This window comes from Phasianus colchicus, chromosome 8, assembly GCF_987193195.1.
Source record: "Phasianus colchicus chromosome 8, bPhaCol1.hap1.1, whole genome shotgun sequence".
Taxonomy (NCBI): Eukaryota; Metazoa; Chordata; class Aves; order Galliformes; family Phasianidae; genus Phasianus; species Phasianus colchicus.
The window spans coordinates 17,990,320-18,011,755 of NC_143443.1; the positions used below are offsets into that span (position 1 = coordinate 17,990,320).

The 21,436-nt window shown below is 42.0% G+C and overlaps 3 protein-coding genes across 3 annotated transcripts in view; 1 reads left to right on the forward strand and 2 right to left on the reverse strand.

The window, feature by feature from the left end:
* BLOC1S2 (biogenesis of lysosomal organelles complex 1 subunit 2) overlaps positions 1-21,436 on the forward strand; it is a 66,946-nt gene that overhangs the window by 23,962 nt on the left and 21,548 nt on the right. The gene's annotated exons all lie outside the window — the stretch shown is intronic.
* On the reverse strand, positions 360-6,880 carry LOC149917044 (cytochrome P450 2H1). Its single transcript, XM_090145143.1, has 9 exons — positions 6,628-6,880; positions 5,810-5,972; positions 4,859-5,008; positions 3,909-4,069; positions 3,443-3,619; positions 2,876-3,011; positions 2,430-2,617; positions 1,747-1,888; positions 360-1,251 (listed from the first exon to the last, which is right to left on the reverse strand). Exons 1-9 carry the CDS (start codon positions 6,802-6,804, stop codon positions 1,070-1,072), a joined length of 1,476 nt encoding a protein of 491 aa, XP_090001269.1. The 5' UTR covers positions 6,805-6,880; the 3' UTR covers positions 360-1,069.
* LOC149917045 (cytochrome P450 2H1) lies at positions 11,475-17,992 on the reverse strand. The gene is made up of 9 exons (XM_090145137.1): positions 17,740-17,992; positions 16,924-17,086; positions 15,973-16,122; positions 15,023-15,183; positions 14,557-14,733; positions 13,990-14,125; positions 13,544-13,731; positions 12,861-13,002; positions 11,475-12,365 (listed from the first exon to the last, which is right to left on the reverse strand). The coding sequence occupies exons 1-9, from the start codon at positions 17,914-17,916 to the stop codon at positions 12,184-12,186; spliced, it is 1,476 nt and encodes a 491-aa protein (XP_090001263.1). The 5' UTR covers positions 17,917-17,992; the 3' UTR covers positions 11,475-12,183.

Consider the following 21,436-nt stretch of genomic DNA (forward strand, 5'->3'; position numbering starts at 1 on the left):
GGTGGAGTCTCTGGGAGCTACAGCTGGTGGGTGGTGGTGGTTGTTTTTTGCTGCTTTGCACAGGCTGCCTTCTTCTCTGCTCAGCATGGAGGAAAGTGTCTGGAACAGGCAAGTTGCCTCCCAAGCCTCTTAGCCATGGCAAAGTTGAAGGAAGCACAATGAGGCTTCCCATTTTTTTTTTTTTTCTGACAAGTAGACTTCTAACAGTTGGTCCAGGGTGCAAATATTGATAAGTTAGATAATATTTTCATGTATCTTTTTCATTTGTATTTCTGTCAGTCTGTGATATTTTCTGCTTTGAACTTTTTGCAACACCAAACAAATAACTCACGGTATTTCAAGACCATTAACACAGTGAAAGAAATGAACATTTAGCTGCTTACCTGGCATTAATTAATGCCACTGTGGTGACGTTTCGAGTTCTGTATTATTCCACATAGCGCAGATTCAGCTCTGTCACTGCAATTACAGTAAGCTATACAGAGAATATATACTGCAGAGAATGTGATCAATCTGAGAAAGGCCAGTCCTACACCTATGCATGTCTTTGTTAGCTCATAGAAACTCTTTACCTGAAGTCTGTAAAATTTCTTCAGCGATTTTTCCCGTACTTCATAAAGTAATGGGAAGATTCAAGCTGCCATTCATTTTCTAAAAAGGCATCATGGAGATCCCAGTACTACTTCACTCCCTTTTCACTCAGTGAGCAGTGCTTAACTGCACTTTTAATTCTGATAGGCCCAATAAATACAGTCCAGCCATTTCCCATGTTGTTAGTGAGACAGGAGGTTTTCCAGATTGTGTCTTAAAGCCATAATGCATTTCTTACAAATGAGTGAAAAGAAATAGTCAAGATATGTACATATTTTGGAGAGTGTGTGGGAGTCTAAGCATTGTGGAGAATTGTTTTCTGCTGGAGATGTCCTTCTAGGATCACATAGAAAAGCATAAATCTTCTGTCTGGAAAGAATTTAGGAAATTATCTGAGTGTCTCAGTCTCATCAGGGTGGGCAATGACAGTAATTCAAGAAGAGCTCTAATGTGGGAGGTGCCAGCTGTCTTCACTTGTCTAACGTGGAATAAATGAGACCTCATAAGGTCGGGGCATATTTGCCAGAGAGGTGACTATGGGAGAAATGTCAACATCCTTGCGATCTACAACAGGCTTCAGAGTAAAGTTCTGCAGGATGGATGTTAAAAATAAGAATATCTCCATCCGGGCCAGACCTTCTCCTGCACAGATGCGTTTTCCTGCAAGGAAAGAATGAGGAAAAAAGGAGATGATGGTAGAATACTTTTGCTTGTAACTTATTTTAACCCCTGTGCCATGAAAGTTCCAACTTCTCAGAATGGGCATGCAGCACTGCATCCTTCTGGGGAAGTGAATTGAATTAAACTAAGGTCTCAGCATTCAGAACAGTGTGAGAGTACTGGGTCGGTCAATGCAATTTGAAGGCTTCCATTTTTCCTGTTCTATTGCTGTTTTATGGCTAGCTAGGAGGGAGAAGTGGCATGGCTACATGTCCCATTCATGCATCTTTTCTTGGAGGATGCATCAGAGGAGCTCTGGTACTTGTTAAGAAAAGGAGGTAAACTGAAAGTGCAGTATATGGGGTAGAGCTGCCCAGAAGTGACCAGTAGATCTCCAGACATCACTGTTCAGACAGTGATGACAGAGCGACTGAAATCTCTGAAGATGTTCTAGGAGAGGATAGTCTGGGTCCTGGCATGGGAAGAGCTCTTTACCTGTAGAAAATGGCATGAAGTAATCACTCTTTCTGAAGGTACCATTTGCATTCAGGAAATGTCCTGGATCAAATTTTTCTGGATTAGGAAATTCCTTGCAGTCTTGCAGGATGGGAGACAGCAAAGGGAATATCATGGTGTCCTGAGTAAGCACAGAGAGAAGAAAGTTAAAGTGGAGACATGCCAAAGTAAAGCCCCGTTGAGCAGTTCCCAGAGCTGAATACATGCAAAGCCCTGCTTTGGTGACTGCTGCTATGTGGTCCTAGTGAGTTCCCCTGTCTGTCAAAACTAATAGTGTTAAAATGTCACGAGAAAAGCTGGTAGAACTGCAAAAATGTTGAGAGGTGCAGACTTGGGGCACATTTAGAAGGCTTTGAGAAACTTTTTTCTGAGACCAATGGCATACATTCATATCTAGAAGCTAACTAGCTGCTTTTTTCCATAGTTGCAATTCATTCAGTAATAATTATTTGTATTGCAAATAAAAAGTAGGAAAAGGCTCCTTCGTAAAAGGAAGGCTACAACATTGTACAACTTAATGCATACCATCACCTGAAAAGGACCACTCCCTCTCTGAAATCAAATTATTCTGATTCAGTATTGCATTCCAGTGTGTTTGAAACTTAAGTAAAGCATAATTAATATAGCACAGCAAAAGATTGTGGATGTTCCCGGCAACAGACCTTGGGTATGAAATAGTCTCTGAGCTTGGTGTCCTTGGTCACAGCATGTGGAACGTTAAGAGGAAGGAAATCAATGAATCTCTGGATTTCATGGACCACAGCATCTGTGTATGGCAACTGGCTCCTGTCTGCCATGCAGGGGCTTCGGTCTCGGCCAACCACACGGTCAATCTCCTTGTGAATTTTCTCTGTTTGGGAATAAGTAAATTGAATGGATGTTTCCCAAAGCCTTTCTTCACAGTTGCAGCAAAGCTTGCTTTTCACCCTCCCAAAAGCAGATGAACAAACATACTTGGTACTGATGGCTCTCTCCTGGAAGTAGAGCTAAGACTGATGGACATCTCTGCTATTAGGGACTGTTGTCACCAGAGGTAGTGACACAAACTGTCCACTTTGAGCCCATGGCCTATAATATATCTTCAAGTGAATATTCCCTTTCCTCTTACCTTCAATCTCTGGGTATTTCTGGAGAATCAGAAGTCCGTATCTCAGTGTGGTGCTGGTTGTCCCTGTTCCCGCAAGGAACAAGTCAATTGTGGTTCTGGTCAAGGACTCAACAGTGAAATAAGAGTTCCCTTTCTCCTGGAGGAAAATTTGGCAGGATTGTTTGAGTGAGAACGATAAGAAGTTTTTCTACAAAGGACGCCTTGTGCCTATGCCTATGCATGTTTTTAGATTCACCTAATGTCTCTTCAAAAATACACCCTCCCCAGAACATCAGGGATAACAGTTCTTATATGACATTTGAGATCATGTGGGAAGCATATGGAATTACATTGGTGAGGTTGGTTAACAGCTTTCCCAGCTCTGGCTAGTGCTGTGTGCCATTGTTAGCGCTGTGCTTACAAATCTTTCAGAGGAAAACGGAGGGGAGAGAAATGAAGGTGCTATGAAAAGAAATTTCCCTCTGTATTTGCAGAAGCCCAGTGTGCTGCTACAACTGGGAGACAATGTAAGGATTCAAATGGTGGCTTTCCTATCATCCAGAGAGCTCTCACTTACTCTTACATTACCTGTTGCATTTTGTTGATAAAAGCATCAATAAAATCTCGAGGGCAGCTGGGATCAAAAGATTCCTGGTGTGCTCTTACAATTTCAGTAATGAAGTCATCAACTTTGTCAGTGTTTTCTATTAGCTTACGATGAGGTCCAGGTAAAGAACTTAAGATGGTTGGGAAGAAATTGTAGAGCTGTGATAATAAAAGGAGGGAAATGCCTATTTTAGTTAATGTGCTTGCAATCAATTTTTCCCTTCTCTGTTACTATGAGAAGTAGTTAACTCTCCCTTGCATCATGGTTTCACTATGCTGAAGGAGTAACTTTACTTGAACTGCTTTAGCAATTCTGTTCTGCTTTGGACATACAATAAGGCTTCCATAAAATGAAATAGCATACCAGTGATAAATGAGTAACATGAATGAATATAATTTTAACCTAAACCATTATTACACTTTATTAATGAAATGAAATTGCACAAACCTGTGTTTGTATTTTGTTCTGGTACTTGTTGTTTTCTTCCAGCATCTCAATTAAAGCCAGAAATTTCTCGTCCTCATAGTCAAACCGATCCCCAAATACAATGGAGCAGATGATGTTGGAAACAGCATGGATTATGAATTTACCAGGGTTGAAAGGTTTCTCTGCAACAACAACAAAAGAAGTAACTTGTTTTCAGTACTTTAGTCATCATCTCCTCCCCTTACAGCTTCAAGGAAGTTTTGCATTCACCTGAGACCCAGATTTGTGCAGACCTTTAAGAAGATAATGAGAGGTTTATCCAACTGGTTATTCTCTACTTGTTAATAACTGATTTTCCTCTTTGAATTCTTTAAGTCCATGTTTTGTACTGTTCTTTCTGCAACGCTAATCTGAGTGACTTCCCCTTCATCTGACACATGTCTTGTAGCAGGACAGACTGTGTATTAGAGACTGCCTGGGGAATACCACCAAAACCCAAAGAAACTTCAGATACCTGCGATCAAAGGTAGAGTTTTGACAGCATGGCTACAGAGTATTCTAAGGAAATAACTATGGAAGTGTGAGGAAAAAGTGAGATCCATGAAAGAAGGAAAGTTGAACCTGGAGACTGCAGTAAGGTATATCTCAAGTATGGAAGATAAGAATCATCAAGATGGAAATGTATAAAATCCTGAAGGAAAAAAAGAGAGAACAATTAATGGTAACGTTAAGGATCAGCCTCTTCCATGCAGTTCTGGAGCCAGCCCTTTCCTGCCTTGCTCATGACTCCTTGCCAGCTGTACAGTGAGGCATATACACTGCAGAATCAGTGACATGAAAAGAGCAATACAGATGAGCCTGTTTTCTCAGATCCATAGCAGGGTTTTTTATCTGTGAACCCAGACTGAATTTTCTTACAGTCTCATTGCAGATATACGAGGTTTTCCAGTAGATGTACATCAGCGTCCTACCATGTGTGTTCCTGATCCTCTCCACCAGAAAACGAGCTTCCTCCTGGATTCGTTCCTCAATGCCCTTCTTCCCCATTCCAAAATCACGCAGGGTGGTGAGGGCGAATCTTCGCAGTTGCCTCCAGGTCTCCCCATTGCTGGTAACAATGCCTGTCATAAGAAAGAAAAGCAATGAAGACTCCACGAGGAAGTAAATTTTCTGCCCCCCACCCCCTTCTGGAATAAATATCTACCACAATTGCTATGTGCCCCAAACCCTGACTTTCCTGCAGTTATGGAGGTGACAGATTGATCAATCTGACCAAGGCACCACTGTTTATTTCCAGAATAAGAGAAATGACCGTGGGCTGTCAATAAAAAGGGACCACTGGCATTAAAGTCAACTTGGCCACAAGCAGATGGCTAAGGCATTCCCAAATGCTCAGTGATGCACCTTCACACATCGTATCATCACTGAATACATTGCAGAAAAAGAATGTACCATGGAATAACCATTTGCCTGGATAAACAGTCTACTGGGAGCTGTTGTGGCGAATGAGCCCAGGGCCTAATATTGAGTATGACCCTTAACTGGGACAGCCTTTATTTGCTTGTCGGTGTTGTATTCTGGAATTTCCAGTTGATGGCACCTGAGCTGTAGGGACTTGGCCAGTATTTTCAGAAATGGAAGAATAACAGTAATATCCTAGAGGCACCTTTTAGCCAGAATTTGAAGGGTGCTGAAAGTAGAAAGGAACTGACTGAAGCCAGCCTAGGACCTTACACAGTTGTCTAGGGCTTCAGCCTGCTGCTAGGTCCAAGGAATGAGTTGGGCTTTTAATACTTTATTCCTAATTTTTATGTGTAAATGTAGTACTTGAAGTCCACCAGTCGCTCCTCCACTGCCCTCACAGGTGGATTCCTGTGCCAATGACATGGTCAGTTCTGTATGGCAGTGTTACCTGGACGTACCTGTGCCTTTGAAGAGTTTTTCAATCAGAGGCAGTATTCCTCTGCCACTGAAGGCTTCTCCGTTATCGATTAGGGCTTCTTTCACAACGTCGTAGCCATAGAGCACTACAACCTTTTTGGGTCCTAAATGTATTGTGAAGATAGGGCCATACTTTTTGCTGAGCTGTAGGAAGGAAAAACACAAGGAACAGCACATCCAAATGTTAATCATGTAAAATTAAGTTTGCAGGTCATCACCTGGTGAATAAGATCTCTGGAAAGCTATTCATTCCTTAGCACTTTCCCATCCATCTACCACTATCCCATCATAGTACCCTCAGGAACAGGCTCCACAGCCAAACTTACTCCACCTATTCTCTCACAGGCACTGCAGCACAGGCTTTTTTTTTTTTTTTTTTTTTTTTTTTTTTTACAGATGTATGATAATATCCATGGGAGGGAACAGATGGCACCATTCCCCTTCAAATTCCCTTGTTTGGCCCTACCCAAGAGATTATACCTACTTGCCAGGGAACTGAGGCAAGAAAATAGAGCAAGGTCCACCACAAATCAGGGCTGGGCTCTTTTGCCAGAGCAATGAAGAGATGGGCACAAAGGGGTTGCGGTGGATATGGTGAAAGCATTAGTATCTTGTCTAGAAATCTACTGTATACTGACTGCAGTGCTGGCGTGAGGCCAGCGCAGGTCTCAACATCAGTATAGTTATTGCAATAAGCAGCATAATACATCAAAAGCAAACATGCAGAAGCTGTGAATTAAGCTGAGGCTGGGCTGGGCTTTGCTGTACAGGAAACACAGGAAAGAAAGAGACATCTTACCTCCTTGAAGCTTCCCATCAAGTTCCATGGGTTCAGCTGAAAAACGTTTCCAATTATGGGAATTGGTGTGGGACCAGGAGGCTCCTTCCCTCTTCGTGATGTACTTCTCCATGCAGCAATGAGAAGGCATGAGATGCAGACCAGCAAGAGGACTGTGGGCCATCCCAAGAACTCCATGGTGGGCTGAGGAAGGGCTGTCAAGTGTCAGAAGAGTCTGAACTGGGACCTGCAAACCTGTGGTTATTTATAAGCTCTAGAACAAAAGCATGTGGATTAAATCAGCCACTATCACCTCCCTGTTCCTGCTGAGGCAGCAGATTACATATTAATCTGCTCAAGATTAGAATGAGCAAACTAGGGATGAACTCATTGTTTACTCTGACTTTTTTACACGTACAGCTTGTGTTCCTTTGGGTAATCATTCATGTGGTACTAATAGTGATCTAATGCTCCAAATGATCTCAAAATGCAGAAATACTAGAACCCATCTGCTGAATGTATGCTTGAACTCTTGCTGTTGTCCTTATGCGTAGGGTGACTTCTGCCAACCCCTCCAACAGGTGTGCGCAGTGAAGTAGCTGTGAATGTGAAAAGGGAATCATTGCAATTCTTTCTTAGGTATTTCTCCTTCACTTCCAGAATGATATAATGACATTGTTCTGAGGCCAAGCATGCAGATTTTTGAGAAGTTAACTGCATTTGTCACGATCTATTTTAGGCACTCTATACTGTCCTTAGCATTTGCATGAGGATTTCACAAGTTATCCAAAAAGGACAGAGCTCTGTAGTTCCTGTTGTCTTCTTCAAAGCGTGATGTTTCAAGAAACTTCCCAAAGATGTGAAGATCCATGAAAGTTAATGGCATTCTGATCAGGGAATGACAGAATTAATGGTTTTATTAGTAGCAATTATTTAATAGAACAGAAAAGCATAGTGATCTATTACACTTCCAACTACTTTTCCTCACATATACATAGTAAGTAAACTTGAAACTAGATCCAGTTTCTGAGATTCAAATTCTGAGACAAGACTGTGTGTTTGATGTGCTTTAGAGAGGAAAGAGACATGCATCAGGACTGTGCTGCAGCAGCAGCCCCTGCTCCAACTACTTTTGGGGCAGCCCCTATGTAGAGACACACAAAAGCGAGGGACTGTACTGGAGGCCAATCTGCAAGTTCGCCAGCACGTTTGGAAGGCATTCCTTTGCTTTCTGGCAGGTCAAGCACATAGAAGAGGAAACTGGATATTAAATGGGCCACTACACCACCTAAGAGGCCCAAGAGTACCAAAAAACAAAAACAACCTGTTGTGGTTTAACCCATCAGGCAGCCGAACACCGCACAAATGTTTGCTTCCTTCCCCCGGGTGGGATGAGGGAGGGAACTGGAAAGAATAGGACTTGTGGGCTGAGATCAAAACTATTCACTGAGACAGAAGAGGAAAATGGAAACAGAAGTGCAATGATAACTATATGTACAGGTGCAATGTAATTACTCTCCTCTTGCTGACTAATGTGCAGTAATAATACAACTGCCTGCTGACTGACAGCCATCAGCAATGCAAGGTCTCACTCAAAACTGCACAATGTCAGTGTCTGCCTTACAAGACAAAGACTTTGCCATGACCAGATTTATTAAGATTCCATGAAAATTTCAGTATTCAACAATTTACAAAGCATGCATACTTGTAACATGCTCTGCTGCTAGGACTCAACATAAGATAAAGACCTTGGCATTATTTTTCAGGCGATAGCAGAAATGCCATTTGACCAGCCAGCACAAAAGATTTGGTTAAATATTTGTGTTTGAACTCACAGGACCCAAAACACAACTCAGTTGACTCAGGACCAAGCCAGTGACTTCTGCTGTTCAGTCAATTGGAATGTGTAGCACACTGTTACACCCTGGCTTGATCTTTGAAAATGCAAGGAAGTTAACATAGTATCAGCCTTGCTGTGGCTTGTACAGTGACTCTAGCAGTAAAGCACTGTGTTGTTCCTGTTGATGATCATCTTTGAATAGAGCTTAGCTTTAAATTATAGTCAGCATTAAATGAGAAGAGGCCCTTCCCCGAGCCAGGCAGCAAGTCAGGAATTGGGACCGTAAGTTGACAAGTGTCCATGCTTTGCAAACAGTGCATATGTTAAAGAGAAATGTTGATGGACAAGTTCACCAACTGACAATATGAAATCTCAGAAAGGCCCTGTTCAGCTGATTGAAAACAAGCGCATGACACAAATTCTGTCATACAGGAGGCTCAGCGGTTCTACTCCTTTGTGCCACTGAATGTCCCCCATGCTACAAGCAAAGATGTCCGGCTCAGACTGTACCTCCTCCATTAAATCTGTTCCAAATTTTCTGTAAGTGATTGTGTTCAGGCCTTGAAGTTTGTCTGCTAGAAGAGGCGCAGAAGGAACTCTTTTCCTCTTTCAGAATTTGCAACAAATCAATGAGTTTAAATTAGAGTCCCAAAAGATTAGAGCTTGAGAAGCCTTCTGATGGAAACTACTTCAGCTTGGCTCAAAGCTGTGCAAGCAGCCATTTTTTTTTTATAGTTAATATAAGATGAATGTATGTGCTTAACTAACATGAGAGGTGGAGATATTGCTATCATGTCTAGGAAGGAAAGCAATGGATACCAAATTTGGTGATAACCATTTGCTGATAGTCAGTGATTTCTGTCTTAATACGCAGAGCCTTTATTAAGGCTAAAATAACCGGAACTTTGAGATGACATCAATAGGGAATTTAAGAAAGCTGTCTCATGCAATGTTATTTAATAGGTCAAACACTAAAAAAGGTGGAAGCCTCCATCCTCTAATGCAGGGCCTTCGTGTTTGTTATCTCAGGTATCTGAGTATGCACTGTCATGGAGAGGTGAAGGCCATATGGCAGTAGGGAGCAGAGGTTCCTGCAACAAACAAGTTATATTTGAAGAAACTAGATAAGTCAAATGCAGACTTCATGGCTAGGTTTTGACAACTTAATCTTCAGATACTTGAATACCCATTCTCAATGTTTACTGCTTAGGATGCTGCTGTATTTCCTACACTGAGGCAAATCCAGATCCAGATCAATCCATGCCAGAGCATTTATTGGTGTATGGGAACTGTTCAATCACAGCCTGAACCTCTGATTGATCACCTGAGGCAAGCACTGAGTCAGGCCTGGGAGCACAGGTGAAATCAATTCAGCTGTGTGACCAGAAGGGTTGGAGCCTGGCTGCACCTCACCTAGACCCCATTTAAGGGCTGACTGCCACTGGGGAAGGGTCTCTTTCTGGAGATTGCTCCCTTGGGAGTTTTCTCTGCCAGCTAGGACATGGGTGAGCTTTTCATTTATTTTTTATTATCTGTTTCCGCGATGGTAATCTTTCTAGTTATACAACCTGTAAAGTATCAGCCTAGCCATGCTGCTCTGCTAATTGTATATTTGTTGATTGTACATTTTATGCTTGGATGGAAATGGTGGTTTTAAGGCAAGTATGTTGTTCTTTTTTTTTGTAAGGAGTTAAACTGTGTTTCTTTCAGATTCTTGACTCTCTTTTGCCTTGCCTTGGATTGCCTGAGGAAGTGTCTACAGCAGTGACTGTGTAGTGCCTTTGCTTTCCTTAAAGCCTCTTTTGTTAGCAGTAGAGTCTACAGTTTTAGTTTTTGCTTCTGCCTCTGTGTTCATTATGCTCAAATGCCCAACTTGGGAGTGTCTCAGTCATGCTGGGATATATCCACCATTTACTGATTTACGTCATATTAATTTATAATGGGGGCTCAGACAAGTGCTGCTGCCCTGCCAGGGGAAACAGCTCAAGTGGCTCTTATTTTTTTTCTTCCTTGAGTGTTTCATAGACAGGAAACTCAGAGACATCTTTAGTGAGCTTGAAACCTGCCGGTTCTGTCCTTCATTAGTGCTTGCCCAACTGACTGACATTTCCATAGATGCTTTCCAGCTCCCTAGAAACTTCTTAAACTTACAGAACATAAGAATGTCTGTGAAATGTATCTGGGAATTAATAGCAACAGGGTAAAGAATGAATTAATCAAGTTTGAAAGCCACTCTTTGTGTTGCTAAGTGACAAGACTTTGTGTCAAGTCTGCCGTGGAAAGTCATGTAGCCCTGCCTCAGTTCTGCAAATAAGTATGCAATTTTCTATGTACTGTCCCACCAGAAGTAAGAGCCTTGGTAACACTGAGTGTGAGCAGGCACAGAAAAAGAACAGTATGGCTGCATGGAGAAATAGACTTTTATTGCCTGTTTTTTTTTTTTTTTAATGTTTTCCAGTTTAGCAGGTGACAGAACATCTGATCCTTAATCTCTCAGGAAGTGCTAATACCACTCTGTGTTCAGTCAGGTGAACTCGGAGGAAATGCAAGCAGCCACTGGTTACAATTGCACTGCTGCTTGTACCAGTGAGCACAGTGAGGCGCAAGGTGAGACTTGCAGGGCACAGCTTTGGTGCTTCTCTGATCTCAGATTCCTGCTCCATATGATGGTGGAGTCTCTGGGAGCTACAGCTGGTGGGTGGTGGTGGTTGTTTTTTGCTGCTTTGCACAGGCTGCCTTCTTCTCTGCTCAGCATGGAGGAAAGTGTCTGGAACAGGCAAGTTGCCTCCCAAGCCTCTTAGCCATGGCAAAGTTGAAGGAAGCACAATGAGGCTTCCCATTTTTTTTTTTTTTCTGACAAGTAGACTTCTAACAGTTGGTCCAGGGTGCAAATATTGATAAGTTAGATAATATTTTCATGTATCTTTTTCATTTGTATTTCTGTCAGTCTGTGATATTTTCTGCTTTGAACTTTTTGCAACACCAAACAAATAACTCACGGTATTTCAAGACCATTAACACAGTGAAAGAAATGAACATTTAGCTGCTTACCTGGCATTAATTAATGCCACTGTGGTGACGTTTCGAGTTCTGTATTATTCCACATAGCGCAGATTCAGCTCTGTCACTGCAATTACAGTAAGCTATACAGAGAATATATACTGCAGAGAATGTGATCAATCTGAGAAAGGCCAGTCCTACACCTATGCATGTCTTTGTTAGCTCATAGAAACTCTTTACCTGAAGTCTGTAAAATTTCTTCAGCGATTTTTCCCGTACTTCATAAAGTAATGGGAAGATTCAAGCTGCCATTCATTTTCTAAAAAGGCATCATGGAGATCCCAGTACTACTTCACTCCCTTTTCACTCAGTGAGCAGTGCTTAACTGCACTTTTAATTCTGATAGGCCCAATAAATACAGTCCAGCCATTTCCCATGTTGTTAGTGAGACAGGAGGTTTTCCAGATTGTGTCTTAAAGCCATAATGCATTTCTTACAAATGAGTGAAAAGAAATAGTCAAGATATGTACATATTTTGGAGAGTGTGTGGGAGTCTAAGCATTGTGGAGAATTGTTTTCTGCTGGAGATGTCCTTCTAGGATCACATAGAAAAGCATAAATCTTCTGTCTGGAAAGAATTTAGGAAATTATCTGAGTGTCTCAGTCTCATCAGGGTGGGCAATGACAGTAATTCAAGAAGAGCTCTAATGTGGGAGGTGCCAGCTGTCTTCACTTGTCTAACGTGGAATAAATGAGACCTCATAAGGTCGGGGCATATTTGCCAGAGAGGTGACTATGGGAGAAATGTCAACATCCTTGCGATCTACAACAGGCTTCAGAGTAAAGTTCTGCAGGATGGATGTTAAAAATAAGAATATCTCCATCCGGGCCAGACCTTCTCCTGCACAGATGCGTTTTCCTGCAAGGAAAGAATGAGGAAAAAAGGAGATGATGGTAGAATACTTTTGCTTGTAACTTATTTTAACCCCTGTGCCATGAAAGTTCCAACTTCTCAGAATGGGCATGCAGCACTGCATCCTTCTGGGGAAGTGAATTGAATTAAACTAAGGTCTCAGCATTCAGAACAGTGTGAGAGTACTGGGTCGGTCAATGCAATTTGAAGGCTTCCATTTTTCCTGTTCTATTGCTGTTTTATGGCTAGCTAGGAGGGAGAAGTGGCATGGCTACATGTCCCATTCATGCATCTTTTCTTGGAGGATGCATCAGAGGAGCTCTGGTACTTGTTAAGAAAAGGAGGTAAACTGAAAGTGCAGTATATGGGGTAGAGCTGCCCAGAAGTGACCAGTAGATCTCCAGACATCACTGTTCAGACAGTGATGACAGAGCGACTGAAATCTCTGAAGATGTTCTAGGAGAGGATAGTCTGGGTCCTGGCATGGGAAGAGCTCTTTACCTGTAGAAAATGGCATGAAGTAATCACTCTTTCTGAAGGTACCATTTGCATTCAGGAAATGTCCTGGATCAAATTTTTCTGGATTAGGAAATTCCTTGCAGTCTTGCAGGATGGGAGACAGCAAAGGGAATATCATGGTGTCCTGAGTAAGCACAGAGAGAAGAAAGTTAAAGTGGAGACATGCCAAAGTAAAGCCCCGTTGAGCAGTTCCCAGAGCTGAATACATGCAAAGCCCTGCTTTGGTGACTGCTGCTATGTGGTCCTAGTGAGTTCCCCTGTCTGTCAAAACTAATAGTGTTAAAATGTCACGAGAAAAGCTGGTAGAACTGCAAAAATGTTGAGAGGTGCAGACTTGGGGCACATTTAGAAGGCTTTGAGAAACTTTTTTCTGAGACCAATGGCATACATTCATATCTAGAAGCTAACTAGCTGCTTTTTTCCATAGTTGCAATTCATTCAGTAATAATTATTTGTATTGCAAATAAAAAGTAGGAAAAGGCTCCTTCGTAAAAGGAAGGCTACAACATTGTACAACTTAATGCATACCATCACCTGAAAAGGACCACTCCCTCTCTGAAATCAAATTATTCTGATTCAGTATTGCATTCCAGTGTGTTTGAAACTTAAGTAAAGCATAATTAATATAGCACAGCAAAAGATTGTGGATGTTCCCGGCAACAGACCTTGGGTATGAAATAGTCTCTGAGCTTGGTGTCCTTGGTCACAGCATGTGGAACGTTAAGAGGAAGGAAATCAATGAATCTCTGGATTTCATGGACCACAGCATCTGTGTATGGCAACTGGCTCCTGTCTGCCATGCAGGGGCTTCGGTCTCGGCCAACCACACGGTCAATCTCCTTGTGAATTTTCTCTGTTTGGGAATAAGTAAATTGAATGGATGTTTCCCAAAGCCTTTCTTCACAGTTGCAGCAAAGCTTGCTTTTCACCCTCCCAAAAGCAGATGAACAAACATACTTGGTACTGATGGCTCTCTCCTGGAAGTAGAGCTAAGACTGATGGACATCTCTGCTATTAGGGACTGTTGTCACCAGAGGTAGTGACACAAACTGTCCACTTTGAGCCCATGGCCTATAATATATCTTCAAGTGAATATTCCCTTTCCTCTTACCTTCAATCTCTGGGTATTTCTGGAGAATCAGAAGTCCGTATCTCAGTGTGGTGCTGGTTGTCCCTGTTCCCGCAAGGAACAAGTCAATTGTGGTTCTGGTCAAGGACTCAACAGTGAAATAAGAGTTCCCTTTCTCCTGGAGGAAAATTTGGCAGGATTGTTTGAGTGAGAACGATAAGAAGTTTTTCTACAAAGGACGCCTTGTGCCTATGCCTATGCATGTTTTTAGATTCACCTAATGTCTCTTCAAAAATACACCCTCCCCAGAACATCAGGGATAACAGTTCTTATATGACATTTGAGATCATGTGGGAAGCATATGGAATTACATTGGTGAGGTTGGTTAACAGCTTTCCCAGCTCTGGCTAGTGCTGTGTGCCATTGTTAGCGCTGTGCTTACAAATCTTTCAGAGGAAAACGGAGGGGAGAGAAATGAAGGTGCTATGAAAAGAAATTTCCCTCTGTATTTGCAGAAGCCCAGTGTGCTGCTACAACTGGGAGACAATGTAAGGATTCAAATGGTGGCTTTCCTATCATCCAGAGAGCTCTCACTTACTCTTACATTACCTGTTGCATTTTGTTGATAAAAGCATCAATAAAATCTCGAGGGCAGCTGGGATCAAAAGATTCCTGGTGTGCTCTTACAATTTCAGTAATGAAGTCATCAACTTTGTCAGTGTTTTCTATTAGCTTACGATGAGGTCCAGGTAAAGAACTTAAGATGGTTGGGAAGAAATTGTAGAGCTGTGATAATAAAAGGAGGGAAATGCCTATTTTAGTTAATGTGCTTGCAATCAATTTTTCCCTTCTCTGTTACTATGAGAAGTAGTTAACTCTCCCTTGCATCATGGTTTCACTATGCTGAAGGAGTAACTTTACTTGAACTGCTTTAGCAATTCTGTTCTGCTTTGGACATACAATAAGGCTTCCATAAAATGAAATAGCATACCAGTGATAAATGAGTAACATGAATGAATATAATTTTAACCTAAACCATTATTACACTTTATTAATGAAATGAAATTGCACAAACCTGTGTTTGTATTTTGTTCTGGTACTTGTTGTTTTCTTCCAGCATCTCAATTAAAGCCAGAAATTTCTCGTCCTCATAGTCAAACCGATCCCCAAATACAATGGAGCAGATGATGTTGGAAACAGCATGGATTATGAATTTACCAGGGTTGAAAGGTTTCTCTGCAACAACAACAAAAGAAGTAACTTGTTTTCAGTACTTTAGTCATCATCTCCTCCCCTTACAGCTTCAAGGAAGTTTTGCATTCACCTGAGACCCAGATTTGTGCAGACCTTTAAGAAGATAATGAGAGGTTTATCCAACTGGTTATTCTCTACTTGTTAATAACTGATTTTCCTCTTTGAATTCTTTAAGTCCATGTTTTGTACTGTTCTTTCTGCAACGCTAATCTGAGTGACTTCCCCTTCATCTGACACATGTCTTGTAGCAGGACAGACTGTGTATTAGAGACTGCCTGGGGAATACCACCAAAACCCAAAGAAACTTCAGATACCTGCGATCAAAGGTAGAGTTTTGACAGCATGGCTACAGAGTATTCTAAGGAAATAACTATGGAAGTGTGAGGAAAAAGTGAGATCCATGAAAGAAGGAAAGTTGAACCTGGAGACTGCAGTAAGGTATATCTCAAGTATGGAAGATAAGAATCATCAAGATGGAAATGTATAAAATCCTGAAGGAAAAAAAGAGAGAACAATTAATGGTAACGTTAAGGATCAGCCTCTTCCATGCAGTTCTGGAGCCAGCCCTTTCCTGCCTTGCTCATGACTCCTTGCCAGCTGTACAGTGAGGCATATACACTGCAGAATCAGTGACATGAAAAGAGCAATACAGATGAGCCTGTTTTCTCAGATCCATAGCAGGGTTTTTTATCTGTGAACCCAGACTGAATTTTCTTACAGTCTCATTGCAGATATACGAGGTTTTCCAGTAGATGTACATCAGCGTCCTACCATGTGTGTTCCTGATCCTCTCCACCAGAAAACGAGCTTCCTCCTGGATTCGTTCCTCAATGCCCTTCTTCCCCATTCCAAAATCACGCAGGGTGGTGAGGGCGAATCTTCGCAGTTGCCTCCAGGTCTCCCCATTGCTGGTAACAATGCCTGTCATAAGAAAGAAAAGCAATGAAGACTCCACGAGGAAGTAAATTTTCTGCCCCCCACCCCCTTCTGGAATAAATATCTACCACAATTGCTATGTGCCCCAAACCCTGACTTTCCTGCAGTTATGGAGGTGACAGATTGATCAATCTGACCAAGGCACCACTGTTTATTTCCAGAATAAGAGAAATGACCGTGGGCTGTCAATAAAAAGGGACCACTGGCATTAAAGTCAACTTGGCCACAAGCAGATGGCTAAGGCATTCCCAAATGCTCAGTGATGCACCTTCACACATCGTATCATCACTGAATACATTGCAGAAAAAGAATGTACCATGGAATAACCATTTGCCTGGATAAACAGTCTACTGGGAGCTGTTGTGGCGAATGAGCCCAGGGCCTAATATTGAGTATGACCCTTAACTGGGACAGCCTTTATTTGCTTGTCGGTGTTGTATTCTGGAATTTCCAGTTGATGGCACCTGAGCTGTAGGGACTTGGCCAGTATTTTCAGAAATGGAAGAATAACAGTAATATCCTAGAGGCACCTTTTAGCCAGAATTTGAAGGGTGCTGAAAGTAGAAAGGAACTGACTGAAGCCAGCCTAGGACCTTACACAGTTGTCTAGGGCTTCAGCCTGCTGCTAGGTCCAAGGAATGAGTTGGGCTTTTAATACTTTATTCCTAATTTTTATGTGTAAATGTAGTACTTGAAGTCCACCAGTCGCTCCTCCACTGCCCTCACAGGTGGATTCCTGTGCCAATGACATGGTCAGTTCTGTATGGCAGTGTTACCTGGACGTACCTGTGCCTTTGAAGAGTTTTTCAATCAGAGGCAGTATTCCTCTGCCACTGAAGGCTTCTCCGTTATCGATTAGGGCTTCTTTCACAACGTCGTAGCCATAGAGCACTACAACCTTTTTGGGTCCTAAATGTATTGTGAAGATAGGGCCATACTTTTTGCTGAGCTGTAGGAAGGAAAAACACAAGGAACAGCACATCCAAATGTTAATCATGTAAAATTAAGTTTGCAGGTCATCACCTGGTGAATAAGATCTCTGGAAAGCTATTCATTCCTTAGCACTTTCCCATCCATCTACCACTATCCCATCATAGTACCCTCAGGAACAGGCTCCACAGCCAAACTTACTCCACCTATTCTCTCACAGGCACTGCAGCACAGGCTTTTTTTTTTTTTTTTTTTTTTTTTTTTTACAGATGTATGATAATATCCATGGGAGGGAACAGATGGCACCATTCCCCTTCAAATTCCCTTGTTTGGCCCTACCCAAGAGATTATACCTACTTGCCAGGGAACTGAGGCAAGAAAATAGAGCAAGGTCCACCACAAATCAGGGCTGGGCTCTTTTGCCAGAGCAATGAAGAGATGGGCACAAAGGGGTTGCGGTGGATATGGTGAAAGCATTAGTATCTTGTCTAGAAATCTACTGTATACTGACTGCAGTGCTGGCGTGAGGCCAGCGCAGGTCTCAACATCAGTATAGTTATTGCAATAAGCAGCATAATACATCAAAAGCAAACATGCAGAAGCTGTGAATTAAGCTGAGGCTGGGCTGGGCTTTGCTGTACAGGAAACACAGGAAAGAAAGAGACATCTTACCTCCTTGAAGCTTCCCATCAAGTTCCATGGGTTCAGCTGAAAAACGTTTCCAATTATGGGAATTGGTGTGGGACCAGGAGGCTCCTTCCCTCTTCGTGATGTACTTCTCCATGCAGCAATGAGAAGGCATGAGATGCAGACCAGCAAGAGGACTGTGGGCCATCCCAAGAACTCCATGGTGGGCTGAGGAAGGGCTGTCAAGTGTCAGAAGAGTCTGAACTGGGACCTGCAAACCTGTGGTTATTTATAAGCTCTAGAACAAAAGCATGTGGATTAAATCAGCCACTATCACCTCCCTGTTCCTGCTGAGGCAGCAGATTACATATTAATCTGCTCAAGATTAGAATGAGCAAACTAGGGATGAACTCATTGTTTACTCTGACTTTTTTACACGTACAGCTTGTGTTCCTTTGGGTAATCATTCATGTGGTACTAATAGTGATCTAATGCTCCAAATGATCTCAAAATGCAGAAATACTAGAACCCATCTGCTGAATGTATGCTTGAACTCTTGCTGTTGTCCTTATGCGTAGGGTGACTTCTGCCAACCCCTCCAACAGGTGTGCGCAGTGAAGTAGCTGTGAATGTGAAAAGGGAATCATTGCAATTCTTTCTTAGGTATTTCTCCTTCACTTCCAGAATGATATAATGACATTGTTCTGAGGCCAAGCATGCAGATTTTTGAGAAGTTAACTGCATTTGTCACGATCTATTTTAGGCACTCTATACTGTCCTTAGCATTTGCATGAGGATTTCACAAGTTATCCAAAAAGGACAGAGCTCTGTAGTTCCTGTTGTCTTCTTCAAAGCGTGATGTTTCAAGAAACTTCCCAAAGATGTGAAGATCCATGAAAGTTAATGGCATTCTGATCAGGGAATGACAGAATTAATGGTTTTATTAGTAGCAATTATTTAATAGAACAGAAAAGCATAGTGATCTATTACACTTCCAACTACTTTTCCTCACATATACATAGTAAGTAAACTTGAAACTAGATCCAGTTTCTGAGATTCAAATTCTGAGACAAGACTGTGTGTTTGATGTGCTTTAGAGAGGAAAGAGACATGCATCAGGACTGTGCTGCAGCAGCAGCCCCTGCTCCAACTACTTTTGGGGCAGCCCCTATGTAGAGACACACAAAAGCGAGGGACTGTACTGGAGGCCAATCTGCAAGTTCGCCAGCACGTTTGGAAGGCATTCCTTTGCTTTCTGGCAGGTCAAGCACATAGAAGAGGAAACTGGATATTAAATGGGCCACTACACCACCTAAGAGGCCCAAGAGTACCAAAAAACAAAAACAACCTGTTGTGGTTTAACCCATCAGGCAGCCGAACACCGCACAAATGTTTGCTTCCTTCCCCCGGGTGGGATGAGGGAGGGAACTGGAAAGAATAGGACTTGTGGGCTGAGATCAAAACTATTCACTGAGACAGAAGAGGAAAATGGAAACAGAAGTGCAATGATAACTATATGTACAGGTGCAATGTAATTACTCTCCTCTTGCTGACTAATGTGCAGTAATAATACAACTGCCTGCTGACTGACAGCCATCAGCAATGCAAGGTCTCACTCAAAACTGCACAATGTCAGTGTCTGCCTTACAAGACAAAGACTTTGCCATGACCAGATTTATTAAGATTCCATGAAAATTTCAGTATTCAACAATTTACAAAGCATGCATACTTGTAACATGCTCTGCTGCTAGGACTCAACATAAGATAAAGACCTTGGCATTATTTTTCAGGCGATAGCAGAAATGCCATTTGACCAGCCAGCACAAAAGATTTGGTTAAATATTTGTGTTTGAACTCACAGGACCCAAAACACAACTCAGTTGACTCAGGACCAAGCCAGTGACTTCTGCTGTTCAGTCAATTGGAATGTGTAGCACACTGTTACACCCTGGCTTGATCTTTGAAAATGCAAGGAAGTTAACATAGTATCAGCCTTGCTGTGGCTTGTACAGTGACTCTAGCAGTAAAGCACTGTGTTGTTCCTGTTGATGATCATCTTTGAATAGAGCTTAGCTTTAAATTATAGTCAGCATTAAATGAGAAGAGGCCCTTCCCCGAGCCAGGCAGCAAGTCAGGAATTGGGACCGTAAGTTGACAAGTGTCCATGCTTTGCAAACAGTGCATATGTTAAAGAGAAATGTTGATGGACAAGTTCACCAACTGACAATATGAAATCTCAGAAAGGCCCTGTTCAGCTGATTGAAAACAAGCGCATGACACAAATTCTGTCATACAGGAGGCTCAGCGGTTCTACTCCTTTGTGCCACTGAATGTCCCCCATGCTACAAGCAAAGATGTCCGGCTCAGACTGTACCTCCTCCATTAAATCTGTTCCAAATTTTCTGTAAGTGATTGTGTTCAGGCCTTGAAGTTTGTCTGCTAGAAGAGGCGCAGAAGGAACTCTTTTCCTCTTTCAGAATTTGCAACAAATCAATGAGTTTAAATTAGAGTCCCAAAAGATTAGAGCTTGAGAAGCCTTCTGATGGAAACTACTTCAGCTTGGCTCAAAGCTGTGCAAGCAGCCATTTTTTTTTTATAGTTAATATAAGATGAATGTATGTGCTTAACTAACATGAGAGGTGGAGATATTGCTATCATGTCTAGGAAGGAAAGCAATGGATACCAAATTTGGTGATAACCATTTGCTGATAGTCAGTGATTTCTGTCTTAATACGCAGAGCCTTTATTAAGGCTAAAATAACCGGAACTTTGAGATGACATCAATAGGGAATTTAAGAAAGCTGTCTCATGCAATGTTATTTAATAGGTCAAACACTAAAAAAGGTGGAAGCCTCCATCCTCTAATGCAGGGCCTTCGTGTTTGTTATCTCAGGTATCTGAGTATGCACTGTCATGGAGAGGTGAAGGCCATATGGCAGTAGGGAGCAGAGGTTCCTGCAACAAACAAGTTATATTTGAAGAAACTAGATAAGTCAAATGCAGACTTCATGGCTAGGTTTTGACAACTTAATCTTCAGATACTTGAATACCCATTCTCAATGTTTACTGCTTAGGATGCTGCTGTATTTCCTACACTGAGGCAAATCCAGATCCAGATCAATCCATGCCAGAGCATTTATTGGTGTATGGGAACTGTTCAATCACAGCCTGAACCTCTGATTGATCACCTGAGGCAAGCACTGAGTCAGGCCTGGGAGCATAGGTGAAATCAATTCAGCTGTGTGACCAGAAGGGTTGGAGCCTGGCTGCACCTCACCTAGACCCCATTTAAGGGCTGACTGCCACTGGGGAAGGATCTCTTTCTGGAGATTGCTCCCTTGGGAGTTTTTTCTGCCAGCTAGGACATGGGTGAGCTTTTAATTTATTTTTTTATTATCTGTTTCCACAATGGTAATCTTTCTAGTTATACAACCTGTAAAGTATCAGCCTAGCCATGCTGCTCTGCTAATTGTATATTTGTTGATTGTACATTTTACACTTGGATGGAAATGGTGGTTTTAAGGCAAGTATGTTGTTCTTTTTTTTTGTAAGGAGTTAAACTGTGTTTCTTTCAGATTCTTGACTCTCTTTTGCCTTGCCTTGGATTGCCTGAGGAAGTGTCTACAGCAGTGACTGTGTAGTGCCTTTGCTTTCCTTAAAGCCTCTTTTGTTAGCAGTAGAGTCTACAGTTTTAGTTTTTGCTTCTGCCTCTGTGTTCATTATGCTCAAATGCCCAACTTGG